This window comes from Sander vitreus, chromosome 19 (genome assembly GCF_031162955.1).
Source record: "Sander vitreus isolate 19-12246 chromosome 19, sanVit1, whole genome shotgun sequence".
NCBI lineage: Eukaryota > Metazoa > Chordata > Actinopteri > Perciformes > Percidae > Sander > Sander vitreus.
The window spans coordinates 14,431,836-14,459,140 of NC_135873.1; the positions used below are offsets into that span (position 1 = coordinate 14,431,836).

The 27,305-nt window shown below is 40.6% G+C and overlaps 1 protein-coding gene across 1 annotated transcript; it reads left to right on the forward strand.

Moving 5' to 3' along the window:
- The first annotated feature begins 132 nt into the window (after window positions 1-132).
- On the forward strand, window positions 133-26,431 carry chrnb1l (cholinergic receptor, nicotinic, beta 1 (muscle) like). The gene is made up of 11 exons (XM_078275910.1): window positions 133-232; window positions 4,695-4,828; window positions 7,012-7,056; window positions 7,543-7,652; window positions 8,296-8,404; window positions 9,132-9,279; window positions 9,921-10,106; window positions 11,095-11,318; window positions 12,066-12,244; window positions 25,394-25,532; window positions 26,291-26,431. Exons 1-11 carry the CDS (start codon window positions 133-135, stop codon window positions 26,429-26,431), a joined length of 1,515 nt encoding a protein of 504 aa, XP_078132036.1.
- The last annotated feature ends 874 nt before the right edge of the window (window positions 26,432-27,305 follow it).

Consider the following 27,305-nt stretch of genomic DNA (forward strand, 5'->3'; position numbering starts at 1 on the left):
CGAAGGTGTAACTGTAGCTAAGAGCTAGAAAGGTGTGTCTTGTCGGAACGCTCCATCTAGATTCCAGGTGAAGGCGTCAAAGTGCCTAAAGGAAAGTGGGGCCTTTGATTGCACTTAAAAGTGTACAATGTCATGACTGTCATGATTGGACAAATGAAGATAAGGATGATCATTCATGCAAGGATGAACGCATTTATCATCGTATGCAGCTGCCTCTGTCTCACTTACACTGGTAAGGACATTTTATGGAATGCTTGTTGCATTTGTGCTGCCAATTTTCTCAGTTTTAGATATCATAAAGTTCCCAAGATAAATAAGATCAAACCAAATGTATTTTCCTTGATCTAAATGTGTATCTAAGACATGTAGCATTTGTTGGCACTAATATCAACTCAAATATTTTTAACTCTAAACGAACCTTATGAATTCAGACGTATATGCTGAATTGTAAAGTGACAGGAAGAAATGGAGAGAAAACGGGAGAAGGGAAAAGAAAAATGTTTGACTGCCTTTGATTTTGACCCTATCTTATAAACAACTAATTGTTTGCTTGTTGGTGACCTGTAGTTCAGTCCCATTCCTCTATCTGTCCTAACAATACTACCTATTTCCTGTTGGGCTGCCCAGAAGAGAAACCTTTGCACAACCATTTGCATGCATAAACTAAAAAATTGAAGTGTTTTTGCATTCAGGATGGCTACAGTTATCAGACCAGATCATAAACAAGCATCTCATCCCACTGCACTCTGTCAAATCAGTTATTGGTATTTATTCCACCTTCTCAAGATTATCATCAATATAAAATCATAGTTGGAATATATTTGCGAAGACTAGTTCCAGTGGTGAAATGTAACGAAGTACATTTACTCAAGTACTGTACTTAAGTAAAAATTTGAGGTACGTGTACTTCACTTGAGTCTTTTCTTTTCATGCCACATTCTACTTCTACTCCGCTACATTTCAGAGAGAAATATTCTACTTTTTACTACACTGCATTCATCTGACAGCTTTAGTTACTAGTTACTTTACAAATTAAGATTTTTTGCACACAAAACACATGTAGTTTGTAAAATACAATGTTTTGTTAAGAATTAACCCAACAATATACAGGCCTACAAGTCCAGCTGAAATCATTCAACCATTAAACACTTACTTGATTGACACAACTGTTTGGATCATTTCCAGTTTTCTAAAATGTGAGGGTTTTTCTGCATCGACTACTTTTACTCCAGTACCATTTCCAATGCAGGACTTTTACTCGTGTGGTGTTAGTACTTTTACCAAAGGAACGGATCTGAATACTTCTTCCACCACTGACTAGTTCTTATCTCAGCTGAAGGGCTTTGACTTGGACCTTCTGACCCCTCAATGCGAGTGGAAAGAAAAAAAGCTGCCCTGCACTGGTTTGTGCCCTCCACAGGGGTTGTTGTTCCTGTCCCTTCGTGAGTCCTACAGCAAGGGTGATTTTATAACTGTATTTCCCTGAAGAGAACAGAGACACAGAGGGGGAAATCCCAATGGAAAGAACACCTTAGTCTTAGCCTACTGTATGTCCTGTCAAAGATAATAGATCGGTTTATCTTGTTCCACTTGAAAAGCAAAAAAAAACAACCCAAAGACTGTTCTTTTCTGTTCTGCAAGATATAATGAATCATATTAACACATCATTGTTAGTTAATCAGAGTTTATTTTTGTCCCTGATGGAGCTGGTATCTGAGACATCCCTTTGATCCCTTTCCCCTGCTGCATATCAATTACATTAGCTCAGTCACCTTTGCTACCCAATGTCCAGCACCTGCCCGCCTGCTGGCCGCTTCCTTTGCATGTCCTGTCTGTCCTTCTCTGTCTTTTCCACATGTTGTTTGGTCACACATTTGGAATGTCTGTCAGTCCATCATCAGCAGGTAGTGCAACACATTTTTTTGGCGTGTTAAATACTTCGCATTTAATGTCACACCTTTCCTTGGAGAGAATGAAAGGTCATTTATAAAACCCAATTTCTGTTGCTGAGGTTCCTCTGTAGGATTGGGGCATCGAGAACCGGTTCCAACTTGGGATCGTTTCAAAAATTACGATTCCAATGGAATTGTTTCTTTATTGGAATCGCTTGGAATCGTTTCAAATCCAATCAGTTCCAAATTTAGCGTACGCAAATTTTGGTTTCCGTAGCGGCCACCGTACTTCCAGGCGCTTGTTGTGTTGCAGCCATGGAGCCCAGTAAAGCCGCTTTGCGCTGGCCTTTTTATCGATTTTCTTATGGGGAGAGCGGTGCCGTCCAACTATGCGCTGCTCTACCCCCTGGCGTGGTGCGCCGATGACCTTTCGAAAGCGCAACCAATGAGATAACAGCTGTCGTTACCTAGCAACGGAAATAGCTTCCTTGCCACCCTTCATGACGAATTCCTGCGCTGCGCTTTGATCTCTGCGCTTGATTGATTGATTGTTCTGCGCCCTACCTCGCAGAGAGCAAATCGCTTATGTGTAGGCGGCTTATGCGCCGCTCTAGCGTGGCTTCATTTTACGTTGTAAAAGCCCGGTAAAACTGTAAAACACCATTGAATTTGAATTTTTTTTTGTTTTGAATAGGGATGGAGAATCGATGAGAACCGTAATCAAAAGGAAGAATCGGAATTGGAATCAGAATTGTTCAAATCAAAACAATGCCCAACCCTATACCTCTGCAAGGTGAACAAAAGCATACTGAACAACCCCAATGGTTTCTCTCATCCACATATCTCCACTATTTATTTCCAGATCAGAGAGTAATAATATATGCGCTACTCGACGCTACTAGAATCTGAATCAGAGTCCACCCATACTAGGTATACATGAGCATACACAGTATATTTTTAGCATGAGTCATCCCAGTGGGCACTGTTGATTTACTTCCTGCTTTTTTTCTGCTTTCATTCTCTAACTTTTTGTGTGAGGCATTCTTCATCAATCAATCGAACTTTATTTGCACTGCAATAATAAGAAAATTCAAGGAGATACAGTAAAAAAAAAAAATAATGAGCCTCTTGCACATGGTGAATAATTACAAATTACAACAGATCCATACAATAAAGACAAATACAAAATTTATGAAATAAAACAATAGCCTTAAAATATTTGAAGTATGGCTGGGCGGTATGGCCAAAATCTTCTATTCTTACATAGGTCAACAACAATATATATCACGATAAGGGCTGGTACTCAATACCTTTGGTTTATCGACCGAAATAAACCACGACCGAGTAGTATCGAAACTTCATCAGTCAAACGATACCTGCATTCAAAGGTTTTTGTACCCAGATATATTTCTATTTGTATGATTTTGCTGACAGCGTTCTTTGGTTTAATGCGATGTGTGATTGGCAGAGATGGCAAAGTACTCACTTCCCGTACACAAGTAGAAGTACAGATACGCTTGTGTAGTAAAAGTAACAAAGTACAGGCTTGGAAATGTACTTGAAGTATAAAAGTAGCCTTGCGAATGACAACCATTTTTTATGCAAAGCTACCTGGACCACACAAATGTTACTAGAGTGCAAGCTGAGAAACTTCAGTGGACATGGAAAAAAGGCTCTCTATATGCTATTGGCTACATTTTAAATGAATGTCTACCAATAGGCCTAAAACATCACATTTATGATTATTGTGGTAACTCCACTGAAATTATTTGAAACTAATGTAACGAGCCAATTTTGTAAAATGTAAGGAGTAGAAAGTACCGATATTCGTGTTAAAAATGTAAGGAGTAAAAGTAAAACGTTGGCGCAAAAATGAATAGTAAAGTAAAAATATCTGAAAAATCTACTTGAGTACAGTAATGAAGTATTTGTACTTCGTTACTTACCATCTCTGGTGATTGGCCCACTACCGTAGAAGCTAGTGGTGGAGTGGTGGTGGCATTTTACACAGCTGAATGCTTTTATTCACATGATGGGTATCCAATAAAGTTCTCTATTGGTATTGGTTTCTCTTTAAGGTTACTGGTATCGGTACTGGTATTGTACATGTTTTATCGATACCCAGCCCTTATCATGATATAACGTTTTCTTGTGATTCATTAAGTCTATATAAAATAACTACATGGTAAAGCCTATTTTTCTAGTCCTGTCTGAATTAAATACTTGACAATTGAAAAATATTTTCTTTAGAAGTTTAGTGCAAAATAAATACAATGTGCAAGGATCATAACGTAAAGCGTCATCCAAATGACGTAGATAATGCTGTAACGCAGTTCGGTCACTGGTTTTATATAAAAAATATATAGACAATAGTCGTTTTTTTAAATGATTTTGATGATATATATCCTCATATCCCCCAGCCCTGAAGCATTATTTAAGACAAGCAGACTTTTGCAAAACCATTAAGTCCTTTAAAAATCCGTAAAACCAGGTAAAGTCAGTATGAAAAGTGACATGCAACCAGTGCAAATGGGCGTAGTGCACACGTGTCAAACACAAGGCTCACGGGCCAAATCCGGCCCCTCGCAAATTTTGACCGGGCCTGCATATCAGTTTAGGTTTACAATAAATGTTGTCCCGCCTAGATGTGCGGAAAACCAAAAAGACGGGAATTATTTCTTTATTGCTCTTTACTTTTCAAAAACCATTTTTTCAGGTGGTGGTGGCTCTTGGTTCATCAGGTATCACTCCCCCCCCTCCCCTCATCATTTTCTATCTCTTTGCATCCATCCTTTCATCCAGGAGCCTCGGAAACAGAGCGGAGGCTCCATCAGAAGCTGTTTAAGAACTACAACATGAAAGTCAGACCGGCTCGTTACTGGGAGGAGAAGGTGATGGTTCGAGTGGGGATGACCCTCTCTCAGCTTGTCAGCTTGGTAAATATATTACATTACACACTCTCATACATGCAAATACATGCTTATGAATTATTTGAGTCTGTTATATATCAGGTTGAAACAAAATATCTGTCCAGATTATTTTGATCTTGTTTTTGTCCAAAAGGTTTGATATGTTCAAGCCGACCGAGTTAAACATGGACACTGATGGATGCAAATTTTATTCCTACTATCTATGAATATTGACAATTAATAGGGGGGGTCGTACCAGAACAGTTCTCCACTTCTTCCAACCCCTTTTGAACATGAACAATATTATTTGAGTTGCTTATTTGTTGCCTATATTTTGCTGAGGATCCCGTTTGTGTTTTTTTATTTTAATGCTTATAAGTTTTACTTTCTTGTTGCATTTTTTTTAACATGTTTGACACGGCATAACCACAACCCCAGGAAAAACTTGAAACTGTCGTTAGTCTAGGAGCTTCCAAGGTTTGGCTGCTGATGCATGTGAAAACACTCAGTTTGCCGGGCCGCAGGTGAAATCACAGGGATTACCTGTCATCCTTGGCTCTGTGTTTCTTCGCTCCGTCAGCCGACCAGCTCTCTCCGTGGTCCAGTGCTGATCAGCGTCGACACTCCGTTAATTTGTAGACATTTCAGATGCAGACAAAACATTAACACAACTTGATGGGAGGGGGGGAACCAGGGGATTTGACCGTTCTCCGTCAAGACACAGAAGCACATGTCCTTTCTCCTCGAACTGCCTCTCAGGTTTCCTTAACTTCTAGCCTGACAAGCCAGTCAAGATGTTGGGTCGGGGAACTCACCATTGGCAGGGCTCAATCCGAGGGGCGGGGTAAACAGTTGTCTTTCAAATTCCCTCTGCACGCAATAGGATAGCGCTGCAAACACCATACACATACACCAGAGCAACGCTAGATGATAGATTAAACTTTTGCCGTATCCGGTCGGCAAAACTCCGAACACATCTTCCTTTTTTAAGAATGACTTCAGTGCTGTTCTTTGTTCTTTTCTCAAAGAAAAGCTGAACTCCAAGTCTTCCAGAGTCGCAGCCAAAGCCGATTGGAAAGACCGCTGTTCGCCAGCAGCAACAGCCATCTTCTTTCAAGTAGCAGGGAATTCACATGGAACCGTCGCAACTCTGCCGTCATGTTAAGCCCGCCCACCGACTCTATACACGTTGTGATTGGCCTGACTAGAGTTTGGTTTTTCCAGCTCGCAAGCCAACGCAGAGTTGCTAGACTGACCCTGGCTGCAAATTACATTTACTGCCGCTAGGGTGCGTCTAGATTTCTAGGCTACTTAACTTCCGCTTTGTAGTGGCCAGGTTGGCTCAGTTGGTAGAGCAGGCGCACATATACATGGAGGTTCATGCCTTGACGCAGAGGCCCAGGGTTCATGTCCGACCTGTGACGATTTCCTGCATGTCTTCCCCCTCTCTCTCCCCTTTCTCACCTAGCTGTCCTGTCCATTAAAGGTGGAAAAGCCCCCAAAAAATTATAATCTTAACTTCCGCTTTGTAAGGTCTGTGACGCAGGTAAGCCACACCCACCTCAGCCTGGCAATCAATAGGAACACTTGTGGCGTGACAATAAATTGACTAAATTAAAGCTATAGTGCGCACCTAGGACGCCAGTTAAATTAAAGCCATTGCCAAATGAGTTGCTATGAAGCTAATTAAGACTATCAGCTCCACAACTCTCTCTGTATTTCTCAGTATGACTGTGTTTAGAAGATTGTTGTCGTCTGGCGACTTTCCCCGCGTAGAGGCTGGTGTGAAGATAATTACTTCTTCTGAAGAGTCCATCATGTTTTTTTCAATCCTCCGTGTCCTCCTTGGCTACTAGCAACTGCGTGGAGGAGGGGTGGGGGTGGTGCGCGATCACGGAAGGCTTGTATCATGTTGTTGGCATTACATGTACATAGAATTCCCCATGGGGGGGAGGGGACAGAAACTACACATTAAAGCTTTAAATAAAAAAGTTTTTTTTATAAAGTTATCCTGTGACGATGCAGTGCTATCGTTCAGCAGTCCAATCCCACATACACACATTGGCCAGATCACTGCTGGGTGCATACTCAATTAGTTTCCATAGAGCCGGATTGAAAGTAACAGCACTGTCACACAAAACAAGATACGGTGGCTTCGCTAACTCTTCGTCTCTCCTTCTCCGTTTCTGTGTCTCTTTATCCTGCTACAGAACGAGAAGAACGAAGAAATGACAACCAACGTGTTCATGAATCTGGTATGAGTATGAATTCATCTTCATCACTGAGCCCCACTCCGCTGCTCCGACTCCTCTCTCTCTCTCTCTCTCTCTCTCTCTCTCTCTCTCTACCTCTCTCTCTCTCTCTCTCTCTCTCTCTCTCTCTCTCTCACTACCTCTTGCTCTCTCTCTCTCTCTCTCTCTCTCTCTCTCTCCGCTGCTCTGTCGCTTTGTCCTCAAATGCACTTGTCACTTTTTATAACCACAAATTATGTCTTGCTTTGTTCTCTGACTCACTCTTTCATTTCTGTCCCTCGCCCTCGCTAATTAGAATTCAGGACGGCCTGAGTGTTTGTGACAGTGTGTGTTGAGTGCATGTCTAAATCAGTGGGCTTTAAATGACAAAGACAGGACAAACTACCATGTAGATGACAGAGACATCTCTTCGTGTCTCCTCCACTATGGCTGTTATTCACTTTCTTTCTCCTTGCTCTTTCCTCCCTTCCTTGCTGCCTTTTTTCCCAGGCGTGGACAGACTACAGGCTGGCATGGAATCCAGAAGAATATGACGACATTGAAGTTTTGAGGATTCCTCCCAATAAGGTGTGGCGTCCAGACATCTACCTCATAAACAAGTGAGTGTCGTCCCATCTGTGGTCACACAGTCATCCATATCATCCATCATCATTCAGTAACCAACAGAGGATTTGCCCATAATGCAAACATACACTAGTGGCTCTAGAGATGGCTGACAGTCGGACAGTCCGTTCATGGTCAAGACTGAGATATTTAAACAACTATTGGATGGATTACCATGACATTTTGTATGGACACTTTACAGTCCCCACAGGATAAAGCCTACTGACTTCTGCTGCCGCCATGACCATGACATTTGTGGTTTTGAGATGAAATATGTAATTAGTTATTGGCTGACTGCCATGAAATGTGTTACATAAATTCAACTAATGACATTCACATCAGCCTTAGTTCTACTTTAGTGCTAATTAGCAAATGTTAGCATGCTAAAAAGCTAAATGATTGATGCTAAACATGGTAAGAAATATACCTGCAGAAGATCTAATTTTGTCATTTTACCTTATAATTGTCACTTTATCCTATTTTATCTTTTATGACTAGTGCTCTTATTACGGCGACTATTGTTTGTTTTTGTTGTTTTTTTTATTGCTGAGCTGGCCCGTTCTCCTGCCAAATACATTTCGTTTTACCATGTTAATCTTGAAATAAAAAATATTACATTTGTCTATTTCCTCCCTACAGTAATGACGGTCAGTTTGACGTGGCTCTGTACGTCAACGTCTTGGTTTACAGTGATGGGACAGTCAACTGGCTTCCCCCAGCCATCTACCGCAGCTCCTGCTCTATAGAGGTACTGGCTCTAGCTGTATGGCAAGTCAGGAAGGGACAGTGTATGGCTTGATTGTACTCATTTTAAATACATGCAGTACCCTAGGTTTTACTTTATCTCCCTCTTTCATCAGTTGTGGAAGTACATTTACTTAAGTACTGTACTTAAATACAAATTTAAGGTACCTGTACTTTACTTGAGTCTTATCTTTTCATGCCACTTTCTACTTCTACTCCGCTACATTTCAGAGAGAAATATTATTCTTTTTACTCCACTACATTAATATTTAGTTACCAGTTACTAAATTAAGATTTTTGCACACAAAACACATGTAGTTATAAAATATGATATTTTATTTTAAATTAAACTACCCAACAATATACAGGCCTACAAGTCCAGCTGAAATCATTCGACCATTAAACACTTAGTTAATTGACAGAACAGTTTGGATCATTTCTAGTTTCTAAAATGTGAGGATTTTTCTGCATGGAGTACTTTTACTTTTAATACTTTAAGTACATTTTCCTGATGATACTTACATACTTTTACTTGAGTAACATTTTCAATGCAGGACTTTTTGCTTGTAACAGAGTATTTTTTACTTTGTGGTATTAGTACTTTTGCTGAAGTAAAGGATCTGACTACTTCCTCCACCACTGACTTTCCTGGACCTTTATCCAGAAATCCGTATGTGTGAAACTTCCTTTTGGAGAATGATGCAACAGTTTTGTAATGTCCACTCTCACAGGTGTCGTACTTCCCATTTGACTGGCAGAACTGCAGCATGGTTTTCCGCTCGTACACCTATGACGCCTCTGAGGTGGAACTGCAGTACTTTCTGGATGACGTGGGCAATGAGATCCAAGAGATAGTTATAGATGAGAACGCTTTCACTGGTTGGTGCCTACAATGACCTTTTTTGAGCACCTTATGATATTAACTGTATATACTTTAGCCCTGCGGTGTTTTTAATTATTTTCCACATGGGTTTTATTTCAGCATGGGGGGGCACTAATAACCGGGGGGTCTGGGGGTCATCCCCCAGAGAATTTTGAGCATCAAACACTTAATTTCTATGCAACAATTTATAATGGAAGTGTCTTTATTTATGTAAAGGAAATTATTATTCTGCTGTATTGTTCTAAGCTTTCTGCATATTTAAAACATCCCACGTATTTCTGGATGTTTTTAAAGAATCATGTACTGTACATTTCGTCAGTCAACAACAAATCCATTAGAGAAGGAGACCTTGTTAAAAGCCATAAGCTCTGAAGTTTAAATCTGCATGAAAGACATTTAAAATCACACGAAATCACATCTTTAGTTTTCACCGTCCTGTGTACCTGTGCATGTTTTGAGCCCCCTGGGGAGTGGGTTGTCTTTCATATTTTTTGAGGGGGACAAATCTACCTCTTCTAAATATTGGGAGGGACATATCCCCTGCGTCCCCCCCGAAATCTATGCCTCCATTTTCCACCATTTTACTGCATGTCCCAAAGATTAGAGTAATAATGAGCATACGTCTCTTTCTCCACAGAAAACGGAGAATGGGCCATCTGTCACAAACCCTCCAGAAAGAATGTCAAGGAGGACCTTTACGAGGACATCACCTTCTACCTCATCATAGAGAGGAAGCCTCTTTTCTACATTATCAACATCATTGTGCCCTGCATCCTCACCAGCGTGTTGGCTATATTTGTCTTCTACCTGCCTCCTGGAGCAGGTCAGCACATCTGACATGCTTTGACACTGACTGATCACTGACAAGAAGCATGTGTCTGATACAGAATCCGTCATGAGGCAGGGCAACCATTGTGCACGATCATGGAAGGCTTGTATCATGTGGACGCGCCGACAGTTTTATTGTCATTACTTAGAATTTCTCATGGGGGAGACAGAAACTATGAACTATAGCTTTAAATCAGACAACTGTCTTCTTTACCAACATCGGACCAGTATACACTTGCAAACATGCCTTTGTCCAACATTTTTAAATATTAAGCCATTTCATCAATTGCATTTTTTCACAGCAAAAGGTCTTATTATCATGTCTTAGGTTCGTTTCAACTGGCAAGCACCATTTCCACGCTTCCCATTCATTGTCTATTTAAGCAGCCGCGCAGTGCTGTTCAATGCAATTCTGGTAGCTTCGCAGTGACTTTCGTGTGGTGTCAAGATGTCCGCTTCTTATTTGCATAGCGTTGAATCCAGGCTACTTTATGCAAATGAGGAGCAGGCAGCTCGACTCGCCGCCTCTCATAAACTCTTTTAAACTGGCTGTTGTTGATCTAAAATGAAGACAGATTCAGCAACTGAATAGCCTATTTCTTACATAAAATGTTTTCAGAAACACATTTCAATTATTTTTTGTAAAATAAGAGAGTTTTCGAGCTGCCGTGTTGGTCTGTTTTGAAAACGGGGCAAAGACAGCCTCGCGTGAAGCGTTCGTCCAATCAAGTGCAGCCATCGTGGTTGTAGGCGGGTGTAGCCTGTTTTCTTTGCCTGTCAGTGTTCAGTGAAGAGAAACTGATTACTGCTAGTGGCAAAACCCGTTAGCGTGCAATGCTGGGAAGCGGGGCAATCCCTGCCTTCAAAAAATGCCACAGTGGACACGTAGATATGGAGTTTGCCCTTTTCAACATAAAAAAAGAACCCAACAGAGTAATATGCGTTGCTTCGCTGTTCTAATTCATTCTCCCTGTTGTCTGCAGGAGAGAAGATGACTCTCTCCATTTCCGTCCTCATCGCTCTGACTGTCTTCATGCTTCTGCTGGCTGACAAGGTCCCCGAGACCTCCCTCGGCATTCCAATTATTGTCAACTACGTCTTGTTCACCATGATCCTGGTCACGTTCTCTGTCATCCTAAGCGTAGTCGTCCTTAATCTGCACCACCGAACGCCCAGCACACACATCATGCCCAACTGGGTTCGTAAGGTGAGGTTAGGTTTAACAAATTCAGTGAACACCAGTGTTGTAGTCAAGACCACCTAAACCGAGACCAAGTCATCACCAAAACCAGAGTATTTCGAGACCGAGACAAGACCAAGACTTTGAGGGTTTGAAACCAAGTCAAGACCAAGACCAAGGCAGGGCGAGACCGAGTCAGGACCAAGACCAAGGCAGGGCGAGACTGTGTCAGGACCAAGACCAAGGCAGGGCCAGACTGAGTCAAGACCAAGACCAAGGCAGGGCCAGACCGAGTCAAGACCAAGACCAGACCAGTGCCAGATAGCCAGAACTTATTCTGTCTCCGAGATTCACTTTGTTGGGAGTGCGTGTTAAGGGGGCGGGGAGAGGGGGTTAACAGTAAAAAAAATTTAATTAGAAATGAGTCAAGTTATTGGTTGCATTTGAAGCAGGAAGTTTTACATCCAGTCACAACAATAATGTTAACACATACATCAGACGATGCACAGGCAGTTTAGTGATATCCTTGCAGTTGTGGTCTTGACTGGTCTTGAAATAAAATCCTGAGTCCTCTTTATCCGAGAACGAGACCAGACTGAGTAAAAATGTGGTCGATTCTGAGACGAGACAGAGACCTTCAAAACGTGGTCTTGAGACCGATCTTAAGACCAAGACCAATCTTAAGTACTACCACACTGGTGAACACCCATGTAGGCTATATCAAATACTGTTGAGAACCCCGATTTCACTGATTGTTTTACCTCAAATTTACAGGTATTCATTCACTTCCTGCCCAAGTACATCGGCATGACAAGGCCAAACCCAGAGGAACCTCTGTTGAAGGAGGAGTCTAGTGATGACTTGCCCGTCCAAAGCTTCAACGGCAGGCAGCCTGGAGGAGAGTACTTTTTTCGAAAGATCAACCCTGATCTTGTCTTACCTTGGAGAGGCAGGTAAGGACACATTTACTATTTTAACAAGGAATCTGCCAGACTCAATCAGCTTAATGCTCTCTCTCTCTCGGTAAGGTGTTTTCCCATAACTAACTGCAAAAAAAGTTATTATTAAAAGAATGTCAGGGTGTCTCCTAGAAAGGTTGTTAGGCCCGGTGTGAAGTGTCCTTTTTTTCGACGAGGGCCCGGCTGATGGCAGCATTAATGTAGAGTCCAATAGTTTCTGTGATAACAGAATCATGGAAGGAATTGTGAAATTGAGAATTTGAGAGCGCTGTAACACAGATTCAATGGGGCCCTACATTCAAGGTGCAGTAAGCAATGCTGCAATTTGATCTCAACTGCCAAACAAATACAACCCATCCCCCCCCAGTGGGCCACTTGGCTTGCAATACACTGGGGGAAACCCTGTAATGTACAGAAAAGAAAGCATGGGATGTCCAAAAAGGCAATTAAGTTGTTTTTTACTGATTTAGGTTTATGAGAGTATTCCAGAACTTGCTGGAAACATTCAAAAATAAGTGTTGTATTTATCGAACATAACCCATTACGGTAACGATTTGGATTTATAGCCTGCGACTTACAGCGAAATTCTTCCCAATTTACAGTGAAATGATGGTACCACAATACAGTACATACCAATACATGCATTTAAATACAAGAGAATTAGATGTGAAGTTAATAAGAATTAATACTCTAGGTAACAGGTATGTATTCTAATATTGTGGGGTATAGTATGACCTACTCCACCACAATCTGACACAGACCTATTAAAGATAACTCTACAATGGGGCTGTTTTAAAACAAAAAACACCTTATTTAAAGAGTATGTTGGTCTCTACTGTATACTGATTGCTATGAAATACATACAGCTGACTTTTTGTTCTTTCAAGAGTAACAGATTACCATATTTGAAGTGCCCAGGTCAATTTTCCGTAAAAGTAATAACAGCAATCTGACTAAATGAGAATTCAGAAACCAAGGATGATACGGAGACAGAAATGTATTAAAAATGCATTTTATTCCGCCTTCTTAAAAGCCATAAAAGTCAAATATTCGTCACATTTTCATCATCTTTTGTGTGCAGAGAAAAGAAATCTGTTTAATAAACTACAAAATACTGAAATGTAATGTCGGCAAATAGCTCTTGGGTTGAGTTATTGAGCGAGACTGCCAAGAAGGTTATACTGTCTATATTCTTCACACCTGTCAAGACTGTTAAACTCCATACACCCAAAGTAATACCCATCAGAGTCATTCATCCAGATTCAGCCCCTTTCTCGGCTACAATGTGCTGATCTGGACATTACCCTAGCAGAAAGCCATTTCTATTAATGTTAAGCCAATCCAGCACAGGCATGAATCTTTTTTTTAGAGTGTGCCAAAGTTTGAATGTGGGATCCGATGCCAGCCTAGCTATTACAGTAGAGTACACAGTGTGCTATAGACTTGGCAGAATTACAGCCATCACCACAGCAGCGCAGAGAATCTGTAAAGGCAGTAACAGTGTGTGCACTTCCTTCAGCCTCACATATTTAATACAGTCACATGAAAAGGTACTCTGACGGATTAAAAAAAAGAGATTAATGACATGCACTCGTGTATCCTCGCCTACAGCTCCTCAGAGATCCTTCCTCGGTGCTCGCTTCTCGGAGCAGAAATAAGAGCTTTGAGATGGCCTTCACCGAGGAGGGACAGAACAAATTTCGGTTCAACCGAGGAGTCGAGGAGCTATCAAATAAGGGCTGTGAGATGCAGCCAGGGAGACTACACAATTAAACATGACAGGGGTGACAAGAAAACAAGGACTTATTACACAAAGACAGGCTGACAAGGAAAGACATGCAGGGCAGGACTACAGAGACACATGATGGACACACAAGCACAGAAACACAAAAACTATCACACAGTCTAAAGTAAACTAAAAGTCTAAAGGCCACTAGCCATAAAGCAGGACCGTGACATATCAATCTGTTATGTAATATGCTGCTTTAAACTGTACTGTCCCTCCAACCATATTTGCTTCAGTCTGGCTAATCTGCCAGTAGGCTTGGGCCTTGCCACCCAGCCCTGGCATCATAAACAGCTCCACCGTCCTGTGAACCAGGCCCTTTGCTGGACATCTCTCATCCCGTTCCAAAGGCATCATATTCAGCCCCAGCTAAGCCCCACACCCGCGGCCACAGTCGCCAGCCACTAAGCCTCTGTTTAGGTTGGACATTAGGGGGTAATCCCACAGAAAGGAGGTGGAGCGACGGGGAAGAATAGATACGGGTGGATGATGTGGAAGGGAAGACCGATGATGAGTGATCGGGGCAGAGGAATTTGTCTTTGTTTTTTAACGTGAAGGAGAGGGTGGTTGGGCACCATCAGCCAGTTTGTGTCATGTACTGTAGTCTTTTCCTTCATTCATCTCTCTTTAGCTTGTTAGTCTGTCAGAGGGCTAGTTAGAAAGCTAGGTGCTGTCCTTTACAACACATTTACATAGGTGGAAAGTATAGTGAATTACAATAACTCGCGTTACTTTAATTGAGTAGGTTTTTAGAGTAAATTTTAAATGAGCTACTTTTAACTTCATTAGATTTTTATACCGCTAATTTCACTTGTGCTTAAGTAAAAGTTCATCCAAGTAGTAGTACTTTTACTCAAGTAGAATATGTTTGTACTCTTTCTACCGCTGCACATTTATGAGAGTAATCTGTATGTTTGATGTAGCTTGCTTGTGGATCTCCATTTGAGTTGGTATTACTGTGTTTAACAGTCTTTGTTTCTGCTATACATCACCCATATGTGTGTGTGTGTGTGTGTGTGTGTGTGTGTGTGTGTGTCTGTGCGCGTGCGCGCGGGGGGGTAAGTGGGGTAAGTGTCACGGTGAGAGAGGCTCCATGTATCTGCAGTAATGAATACAAGCCGTGGAATGTGTATGGCATGCAGAGCACCGCATAGCTCAGCCCTGAGCTGTGGATATGCACACGCACTGCGCACACACACACACACTACACACACCATTCCTGCAGGAGTTCTCGGCCACTCATTTTTATTGTCCTGCAGTCCATCTGTTGTCACGCTGTCTCCCCCTGACTCTGATAACTTGTCCTGCTCCTTCACTGACGCCTTCCCCTCTCGGGTGCCAGAGGTTCTGGACATTATTCACATCATGCACACCCGTTATACACTACACTACATGCATGGAGTGTATACATGTACAGAAGTGCCAATTTGACAGGTGCATCGAGTCAGACTCCTTCACATAGAGCTCCCTCTATCTCTTATGTTTTTCTGTTTTGTATTTCTAATAGTGTCCTGTGTATTTTAACACATGATACTGCATTATATAAAGTCATTGACTATGACTTAGAAGAGGGCAATATGTTGTATTGTCTACTTTTACCTACTTTTAAAGTTATGTTAAAATTGAAGACCATAAACATACAAATCATTACACCGTATACAGTAGTTTAGTGTATATATAATATATATATATACACAAGATTATTCTATTGCTTGTGCTGCATGTTAGCTTATCTTCTTTTTACCTACTTTTAAAGTTATGTTAAAATTGAAGACCATAAACATACAAATCATTACACCGTATACAGTAGTTTAGTGTATATATAATATATATATATACACAAGATTATTCTATTGCTTGTGCTGCATGTTAGCTTATCTTCTTTGTTTACTTTGTTTCTCATGTGTGCTGCATGTGCAATGTTGATGAATTAATCAGGTTGTAATGTAAATGTCTTAAGCCCTTTTTGCATGGGACTAGTATTACCTCTCTAGTAATGTGTAATAATTACATAGGTTGTTTGTGATCTTAATCCCATGCAAATCTGCCATGTCTGTACTTTGTCAAGTAAAGATTCCACTGCAAATGACCTGCTATATTTAGCCAAACACAGGCGTTGTGTTATAATATTGGTCCCGTCCGAATTGGCATCTCTGTGATTCGGGGTTGTATTGTCTGCGTTGCCAATTATAAGCGAAGGTTTTGACAGAGCCTTGACATCATACCTGTGGGATTGTGTCAGTAAATTTGAGTAACGAAAGTCGTACAAATCACAGACGTCTGGGGGCTATATAATTCAAGAGCTGCCACAAATCACGAGACAGCAGAAACCATAGCAACTGACGGAGTTATCGATGAGTCTACACTTACTGATCCTGCCATGATTCTGTCATTTTAAAATGAAGTTTCACACACTGGGGAAATTCCCTTGTTACAGCAGCTCAAAAGAAAAATTCAAACATATATATATATATATATATATATAACACAAATACACATTAAATAGACATACAGTGGGGCAAAAAAGTATTTAGTCAGCCACTAATTGTGCAAGTTCTCCCACTTAAAAAGATGAGCGAGGCCTGTAATTTTCATCATAGATACACTTCAACTATGAGAGACAAAATTAGAAAAGAAAAATCCAGAAAATCACATTGTAGGATTTTTAATGAATTTATTTGCAAATTATGGTGGAAAATAAGTATTTGGTCAATAACAAAGTTAATCTCAATACTTTGTTATATACCCTTTGTTGGCAATGACAGAGGTCAAACGTTTTCTGTAAGTCGTCACAAGGTTTTCACACACTGTATTTTTGGCCCATTCCTCCATGCAGATCTCCTCTAGAGCAGTGATGTTTTGGGGCTGTTGTTGGGCAACACGGACTTTCAACTCCCTCCAAAGATTTTCTATGGGGTTGAGATCTGGAGACTGGCTAGGCCACTCCAGGACCTTGAAATGCTTCTTATGAAGCCACTCCTTCGTTACCCAGGCGGTGTGTTTGGGATCATTGTCATGCTGAAAGACCCAGCACGTTTCATCTTCAATGCCCTTGCTGATGGAAGGAGGTTTTCACTCAAAATCTCACGATACATGGCCCCATTCATTCTTTCCTTTACACGGATCAGTCGTCCTGGTCCCTTTGCAGAAAAACAGCCCCAAAGCATGATGTTTCCACCCCCATGCTTCACAGTAGGTATGGTGTTCTTTGGATGCAACTCAGCATTCTTTCCCCTCCAAACACGACGAGTTGAGTTTTTACCAAAAAGTTCTATTTTGGTTTCATCTGACCATATGACATTCTCCCAATCCTCTTCTGGATCATCCAAATGCTCTCTAGCAAACTCCCAGACGGGCCTGGACATGTACTGGCTTAAGCAGGGGACACGTCTGGCACTGCAGGATTTGAGTCCCTGGCGGCGTAGTGTGTTACTGATGGTAGCCTTTGTTACTTTGGTCCCAGCTCTCTGCAGGTCATTCACTAGGTCCCCCCGTGTGGTTCTGGGATTTTTGCTCACCGTTCTTGTGATCATTTTGACCCCACGGGGTGAGCTCTTGTGTGGAGCCCCGGATCGAGGGAGATTATTAGTGGTCTTGTATGTCTTCCATTTTCTTATAATTGCTCCCACAGTTGATTTCTTCACACCAAGCTGCTTACCTATTGCAGATTCAGTCTTCCCAGCCTGGTGCAGGTCTACAATTTTGTTTCTGGTGTCCTTTGACAGCTCTTTGGTCTTGGCCATAGTGGAGTTTGGAGTGTGACTGTTTGAGGTTGTGGACATGTGTCTTTTATACTGATAACAAGTTCAAACAGGTGCCATTAATACAGGTAACGAGTGGAGGACAGAGGAGCCTCTTAAAGAAGAAGTTACAGGTCTGTGAGAGCCAGAAATCTTGCTTGTTTGTAGGTGACCAAATACTTATAAGGAATTTGCAAATAAATTCATAAAAAATCCTACAATGTGATTTTCTGGATTTTTTTTCTCATTTTGTCTCTCATAGTTGAAGTGTACGTATGATGAAAATTACAGGCCTCTCTCATCTTTTTAAGTGGGAGAACTTGCACAATTGGTGGCTGACTAAATACTTTTTTGCCCCACTGTAGGAAAAATATACAAAAAGTATTATGAGAAAAAGAAAAATATAGAGTAAGAGTTATAATAATAATAGTAATATGTACACTATAAACACCCTTATTATAAACAGACAGGTAAAATATATACTAGGGCTGTCAAAATAACGCGTTAATTTTGATTAATTAATCTGAGAAAAAAAATAACGCGTTAAAAAAAATAATGCAGATTAATCCATTCCATATTGACGTTTGACCCGGAGCCATTCTAGCCACCATTGGACTGTAAAATGAAGGAGGGAGACGAGAATGTTGTGCCTGGATCATTAATTGGAACATTTACTTATAAAAATCTTCTCCCTGCCAACCCTGGCTACCGAAATCTGGTGCCACTGATATGTCGGCGCTTCTCTCTGATGCTCTGAAACACAAACACCGCTGCACATGACGCTAGTTAACACTATACTCGACAGCAGCTAACGTTAGCCTACCGCTAGCTAGTAGCTGGATTAAACACGGTTAAAATGCTGACAGCTAACGCTAAACGGTGTAAAGTGTGACTGTGTTTTACTGTAGAGGATTCAACACCGGTATGTAACAATCTGCAGCTGCCGTCGGAGAAACAACACAGCCGGTGCGTTCAATGAAACTGGTAAACTACATCCTTGTGGTGCATTTGAAGTTATTGTAAATGTCCTTTACCATCTGGTGGTTGTTTTTGTCATTCAACAGCAATTTACTAGTGAAATAAGTTATTGTTATGCATTATTATTAAATCATTTAATTTTGACCATATGGCCTTAGCAATAAACAAGCCGTTCTTTAATGTCACCAACTGCTGTTTAGTACCCTTTTTTTTTTCTTTTCTTTTTTTTAGTTTCTTAAAAAGTATCGGTTCAGGCACCGTTAATTATGTATGCGATTAATTAATCACAGAGTATGTAATTAATTAGATTACATTTTTTAATCGATTGACAGTCCTAATATATACACAGATAAACAGATGAGTAAGGTGCGTATGAATAGAAAGACACGGAGTACTAGATGAATAAATATGCATAGTGCAGAATATTGTCAAGTGATGGCTCATGTTCCATAGTTATATCAAAAGATAAAACATGAAACATCTATTATAACATGTAAAGAGCTGACACTGAGGGTATGCAAAAATACATCCCAAGTTTTTACAAGAGGTGAATGGTGAATAGGGCGATGGGAAGCGCAGGGCAGCAGGAGCAAATAGTTAACACCCTATTTAAGTGTTTGCTTCAACCTGTGGAACTGTGGTCAGACATGAGCGTCTGTGACCTGACCTGCTATACAAGAACAGTATAGATTGTAGGGTCAAGTAAGCATAAATAAGTTAAAGGGAAAGTTGAGGTACTTATCCATAGTTAGCGTATCAGCTACAGTTAGTCTCTCATTGCCAGACCTTCCTCCACAGCACTGCGGAGGAGGGTCTGGCTAGTCGACACAGCATTCCGGGATGGGCGAAAAACATACTCTGGTTTATTGGCATTTCTTTAAACCAATCACAATCGTCTTGGGCGGCGCTAAGCACCGCACGGAGCCACGGTGCCTCTGCAAAATAGTCTCGGGAAGGAACTTGCTTTGGTGGAACGTGTGTAAGTTCAAAAGTTGTGTTAGTCGTGCAACAGAAAACTCAGATTGGACAGATAGTCTAGCTAGCTGTCTGGATTTACCCTGCAGAGATCTGAGGAGCAGTTAGAATGCCAACACAAAGGAAGCGGAAGGTAACGGACATCTGGCCGAAATGAGAGACATCCAGCGGAATTTGCGGCAACACCTGAACAATCCCGGAAATGAAACATTGTCGATATAGACTAGCTAGAGTAGATGGCGGCCGGCCTGCCCACAGTTTGGAGAGGCAGGTAGAAGTACCGACACGGAAGCTATAAGCAATTTGCTGCTGTCGACAGGGGCAACAGCTAAATGTATTTTAGCCCAAAAAAAAGGCCCACCTAAAAACATCAATATCAGTTTAAGTGTACATTATATTTAGAATATCTTCATCGCTTTACCTTGCCGTCAGAAAGCCCTTTCTGGCGGGGAACTGAAGCCGTTATATCCATCTACGCTCTCTCAAACTAATATTGATGTTTTTAGGTGGGCCTTTTTTTTTAGGTGGCTAAAATATGTTTAGCTGCTGCCCCCGTCCACAGCAGTACATTGCTTAGCTTCTGTGTGGGTACTCCTGCCTGCTTCTCCAAACTGGGGGCGTGCCGACCGCCACCTACTGTAGCTAACACACTGACTATGGATAATTCCCTTACAACCCCACTTCAGATTTTCCAGAACAATCCCGTTTAAATAGTAAGTATGAATAATAAGGGTTTGAACTTGAAGTTGGCTTAATCGATTTATCGGCTACACATTCAGTATATTCTGTGTCACTCTTAATTTCCACCTGATCATCTGTTTGGTTAACAGAGACTGAGTAGAAAGCAACACGCATACCACCTTCTCTGTGTTGCAGGACATAATTCCCCTGAAGACCCATTTTAAAAAAACTTCCTGCACACAATTTTCAAGTGTAATGGTCTGAAATGCAGAGGTGAAAAGTGTGTGCAGGAATTTATTTTTTATTTTTTTATGGTTAACAAAGTAAATTTAATTATTGTAGTTCTGGCATTATAGCTTGCCCCAATATTTGTTCCTATGATTGATACAAAAGCCTAGAGATTGTTTAAAAGCCCCAAATATCCTTTTTAAAAAATATTCTGATTGAGCAGTTACACTGAAAAGCATGAAGGCACTACAACAGGGGTCTTCAACGTTTTTTTAAGCCAAGGACGCCTTCACTGAGAGCTGAGAGAGACGGATCAGGGGCCCCATACTACAGATATTGTATAAAATTAAGTTGCATATTAAACTAGGCCTACAATAACGTGTGGGTGGCCTAAAGCCTTCTTATATACCTTTTTAGTACATAGAATACTAAGCTTATAAAATATTAATTGTTGGCATAAATCATGATCCTTAGGATTAAAGGGATATTTCACCGTTGGAATGATGAATATATCTTTAAATTCGGTCACTTGTGTAGTAGAAATGTGAGAAAAAAAAATTAGAAATTGGTGCCTTCTAGGCCAAGAAAAGCCAGAAAATGTGTTTTTGGCTCATGTGGATGAAAGACACCAAATCCCAGAATGCACTTGCAAGCAGGATTGATGGAACAGGTGGCCAGCTAGCGTTAGTTTTCCGCCGAGGTCGAACCGGTGTCGAGGTCCCTTTCCCCCGGTGTCGAGTATTCCGTCTGTAGTAAAGTTTTCTGCATATTCTCCGATCTGTACCGATGTATCCCGGTGGTACACATGTCTGGTAGTTTGAATGCACATAAAAATCGTCGTTTTGCATCATCGGAAGATTTTTTCCAGACCCACAATACAGAGATCTCTGGTCTCAGGGGGACATGAGGGAGGGAAGCACGGTCATTCGAAAATACTACCATGTTTCTACTGATACAAAGCTTAATGCTAAATCGGTGAAGTATCCCTTTAACTATCTGTGGATGGCTACCTTATTATTACATGTCATTTAGCTGACGCTTTTATCCAAAGCATATGTCAGAGGTCGCACGCCTCTGGAGCAACTAGGGGTTAAGTGTCTTGCTCAGGGACACATTGGTTGATGTCTCGCAGTGGGAATTGAACCCAGACCTCCCACACCAAAGGCATGTGTCATATCCACTGCACCATCACCACCCACCTTAGTGAGTACTTTACCTATAGGCTAGTAAGCCTATCATCAATGTTTTTTTCCCCACAAATAGGCCGATTTATATTTGCTAATAATATGTTGGATTCATGTTGACATTTCAATTTTTGACAAAACATTATGCAAATTATTATACCATAATATATATATTATACCATATTATATTATACCATATTATACCATAATTTGGCGGCCCCCCTTCAGTAACTCTGAGGACCCCCTAGTCAATAAGGCCCTCTCTCTGCTCGTGTGTTTTGAGTAAAGCTCATTAGAGTCAGTGAAAACTGTTATTTATCGAGCCATAACAAACTGGAATAAGTTACCCCTGAAAATCCGGTTGATTAAAGATAAATCATCTTTCAAAAAGTATATGCAGAGGCATAGGCATAGATTTCGATGCAGAGAATATGTCCTCACCCGATTTTTAGAAGGCGTAGATTTGTCGTCCTCAAAAAATATGAAAGACAACCCACTCCCCAAAAAGGGCTCAAAACATGTTTATATCCTTCTTACTTGGGCTGCTTCTTAGGGTTGTGTTTCTCCATAAGTTGAATGTGTCTCAACTTTATTACATCAGTATTGAAGGAAAAACAAAACAAAAAATTAATATTTAAATTCCCAAAAACACCTAACCAACAAATGAATATCCGTATAGTCGGATATTCAGATCCAGCCCTACTTCTTACCAAAAAATATGTGTTTTTCAACGATTTCAGACATTTCAGAGGGTGAGGACCGTCAGACCCCCCAGTTATAATGTGTTGAAACTAAACCTAAGCCCTTGTGCAGAGGCATCTATCTGGCATGCAGATGAAAGATTGAATACTGGACAGTACCTGGAGTAGTCTTGTATAAAACAATGTTTGTTCTGTGTGAACAGGTTTTAGATTGTGGGTTATTTATAATGTGATAGTTATTGAGTGTGACTGTTAGTTTGGTCTCTTGGTTACGGGAAGTGTGTGTGTGTGTGTGTGTGTGTGTGTGTGTGTGTGTGTGTGTGTGTGTGTGTGTGTGTGTGTGTGTGGGTGTTGATGAGTTTATTGCATATTGAGGTGATTTTACATATATTCTTGTAATGGAATGTCTGCAATGTAATGGGTATGTATAGGCCTGTAACAATTATTACATAATTGTCAACTTTTTTACGTAATCGCTGTGTCTTTGTTTAACCACAATTAATTGCTGACATTAGCTAAGGTTTGACTGTTGATGGTGATTGTTGATTTTGTTTAGATGTGACAAACTGTAAATTATATAAGTGATTATTGGTCGGACTGTTGAGCTAAAGCTACGCTAGTTGTTGGCACTTGATCCTATACACGTTCACAGCAACAAAAATGACAAGGAGGCATACAGTTAGAAGAAAACGTTTTAGAGGCGTGGTTTACTTTATAGGCTGTGTACCTGTGTTACTAGTACATTATCTGGGACACATAACAGTGATACATAACTAAAAGATGTACCATGGAATTCATTCAAAACTTTAATTTGTTTAAAAAAAGTAATAAATAAATAAATATTTTAAAAAATTGTCAGAAAGAGACAATGATGTTAATCTCAATAATTTCGGAGACAATTAATTGAAATTGTTACAGCTCTAGGTATGTATTTATTTATTTTTTAACCTTTATTTATCCAGGTAAGTCGATTGAGAACAACTTCTCATTTGCAACGACGACCTGTCACATTCACACAGTTCCACATTCATACCTGGAAGCTGCCCAGTACAACCACAGTCTGATCTGCTGGCCACTGAGCAGCTCCACTGGAGCGGTTGGGGTTAAGGGCCTTGCTCAAGGGCACCTCAGTGGTGGTAATGAAGGAGGGACACTTTCCCAACCCACCCACCCAATGTACTTAAAGCAATAAAAGTAAAAGTACTCAATGCAGAACAATCCTCCCAGTTTAGAAACTGGAAACGATCCAAACAGTTATGTCAATCAACTAAGTGTTTAATGGTCAAATCATTTCAGGTGTTGTTGTAGGCCGTTATATTGTTGAGTAGTTTAATTTATAATAAAACATTGTATTTTATAAACTACATGTGTCTTGTGTGCAAAAATCTTAATTTGTAAAGTATTTTTGTAACGTAAACCTTACAGATGTATTTCTCTCTGAAATGTAGCGGAATAGAAGTAGAAAGTGGCGTGAAAAGAAGAGACTCAAGTAAAGTACAAGTACCTCAACATTTGTACTTAAGTACAGTACTCGGGGGTGTCGGACTGGGGGTGGAAATGGGACTGAGTACCCAGGGCCCTCATGTGAGGAGGGCCCAAAAAGAATGCTAGAATGAATACCTGTGGATACTGGGTGGGGCCCATACAGAATGCCTTTCTACAGGGCCTAATATTTTGTGCTACCTCCCTGACAGTACTTGAGTAAATATACTTAGTTACATTCCACCACTGTGTGTGTCCTACCCTGGACAGCCAATGTCAGCGCTGGTTTGTTTCTGCAGAGGTGAACAATGCTGTGCTAGTGAGTCATGACAGTCGCAGCATAAATCTGAGCTCGTTGAGCTCATGTAAAGGCTGTTGCTGCATTTTTTAACTTCTTCTATAGGACATGCATCCAAGTATTTGCATGGCATCCTCAAATAAGAATGTGTTTCTTTTGGAAACAGCATCTTACTTTGTCTATTTGTTCACTGGTATTAAAAAAAAATAAGACTTAAGAATAAAATGTAAAATCAATGAATGAATAGTAAAGATAATTGCAATTTTTTTTTTTTTTACAGTTAGTACATTTCTATTTCCATTTGTAATATTTACAACATGAACCTTTGTGTATTGTAATTGAGCATAGTACTTTATAATGTTGTAACATAGATGCACATCTCTTTTTTTTTCAATTTCCGATCATTTATAAGATACATCAGCTGGTACCGTGCACCATCATTTATAATTTGCTCTTCCATGTATATCTCTTTCTATTTTTTTGTTTATTTTACTATGATGGCATAATGCACAGCAGAGGTGCAGTCTTATCTTTTCATATCTTCATATAATGAACTTACTAGAAATAATTCAATAAGATATAGTTGAATTTATCCTGAAGGGAATTTCTTATGCACAAGATGCTATGAATGTGTGCTAAAATAGTAACGTATATACTGTATATAAACGTACATAAACACAGATAATGGGATAGAATAAGGAATAAACAAATGGGCAATAAAAGGAGACTTGGTGCAACGCGTGAATCATAAGTTGGCAGTTACTAATTACAAATTAAAAGCATAGAAATATGAAGTTTAAAAGAAAAAGTGGTCAGTCCTTTGCCAAAGAGCAAAAGTAAACTTTTCTTGCAGTTTTCTTTCTATTCAGGCATAGTTAGATTTTTTTGGAAACAGGTAGCAGGATATGACTATTAGATTACAAAGTGTTGTAAAGACCTACATTTCTTACAGTGTACGTAAAAGCGCCAGCACATAGCACAGTTGTGTAAACTATCTTGGAAACTTGGACAGAAATTTAAAAAGACGAAATGTCAATGCCAATGTTTAAAATGCCCCCCCCCCACACTACTTTCCCACTTCTTTGTTAAGGTGTGAGAGCACAGTGCAGCTCCAGCGGCTCCCAAACACTGACAGCTACTGTCTGGTCCTCCCTCCCAACCTGAAGTCAGCCATCTCTGCAGTGACATACATGGCCGAGCAGCTGAAGAAGCAGGACACAGACGACACGGTGAGAAATGGGCACGACACGCCACACGCTGTCAGGCAGCTTGTTATTCAGTCTGCAGTCTGCCGCTCCTGAGCACGGAGGGTTCCAAACATGCCTCAACGATGTCCATGTGTCATTGCATACATACAGTACATCGCTGACTCAGTGCTCACCAGGGCAGCACAAGTCATCGTAGTCTCGCTTTGCCAGACCTTCCTCCACAGCGCTACAGAGGAGGGAGAGAGCTCTGGTTTACTGGCATGTCTTTAAACCAATCACAGTCGTCTTGGGCCGTTAGGGTTCACCGGACCTACCTTACGTTCAAAAGTTGTTTTAGTGAGGCAAAAGAAAGCTCAGATTGGAAAAAAAATACTGGGACATATCGCAAACGATTTTTTTTGTTAGTTAAAAGAAAAATGTCAGTAGAAAAGTGCACTTTAAAATGTAACTGTCATTGCTTTTTTTAGTGGTGCCTTTAATGTTCTATTCAAATTCAATTTGCTCAATAAAAGAATGTTGGAAATGATTTCCTTTCATTTGTTTTAAATTGAACAAGCAATTTGTCGAATTTAAAACAAATGGGAGAGCAAAAATGAAGAAAAAAAATCAATTGAAAAAGCAGTAGAAATGTGAAATTGAGTAAACTTTAATATCTGTTTATTTATTGCAAGCAATTATCGTACTATTCAACCATGTTATCGCATATTTTCCTCATGTCGTGCAGCGCTAGTGCTTACAGTAGGTGTGTGTGTGTGTGTGTGTGTGTGTGTTCCCTCTAGATGACAGGAGACTGGCAGTTCATCGCCCTCGTGGTGGACCGCCTCTTCCTGTGGTTGTTTGTCATCATCACCACCCTGGGCACCCTGGCCATGTTCTTGGACGCCAGTTTCAACTATACGCCCGAGAACCCCTTCCCATAGCAGACAGAACACACACACTCGGAGTTTGAAGAATTGCTTGGTCGTTAATTCTTCTTATTGGTGATTTCGGAGATCACCGGATCGGACTTTCCATAAATACCTTATTGCCTATTCCATATATCTGTTCTCTGAAATGTTTTATTTAAGGTTAGGTAGCTGATAGTCTTGCATTGCCAGACCTGTCCCCACAGCGCTGTGGAGTAAGGTCTGGCTACACTACAGATGCATTCTGGGATAGGAAAAAAAAAAAAAAAAACGCTCTGGGTTGTTTGCGTTTCAATGAACCAATCACAATCATCTTAGGCGGCGCTAAGCTCCGGTTGCAGAGACAGTGGCTCTGCAAAATGGTCTCGAGAAGGAACTTGTTTAGGTGGAACATTTGCACCCTGCAAAAGAAAACACCACATACTAATATTAAATGAAGTTAACTGTTCACACAATACAGTAACATGAGCTATTTAAATTAGCTGGATACATGGTTAAACCTCATTAGCTCTTACCAGTGTATTGCAGTGAGTATTTTGTCCATAGAAAATCCCACCAATCGGTCCCTAAACGTCCCAGTTAGAGAGGAAATGCCGTAAAACATATTCTTTGTGAATCATTACAATCATTCCCCGAAAGAACCAAGCAGGCCTGCCTTGTTGCGCCATCTAAATTTTGCCATTTTTTAGCGTGTAGTTTGCTAGCTCAAAGTTTGTTGTTGTTTCCCGAAGCGAACAAGTTTTGAGCTGCTGGATGTTACGTCGATCCAGACTAGGTAGCAGAAGAAAACATGTCATATTTGCATAAAGTAGAACCATGTACACGTACAGTGCCTGAATTGGACCAAAAAAAGTACCAGTATAATTCAGCAGTTGCTTGACATGACCAT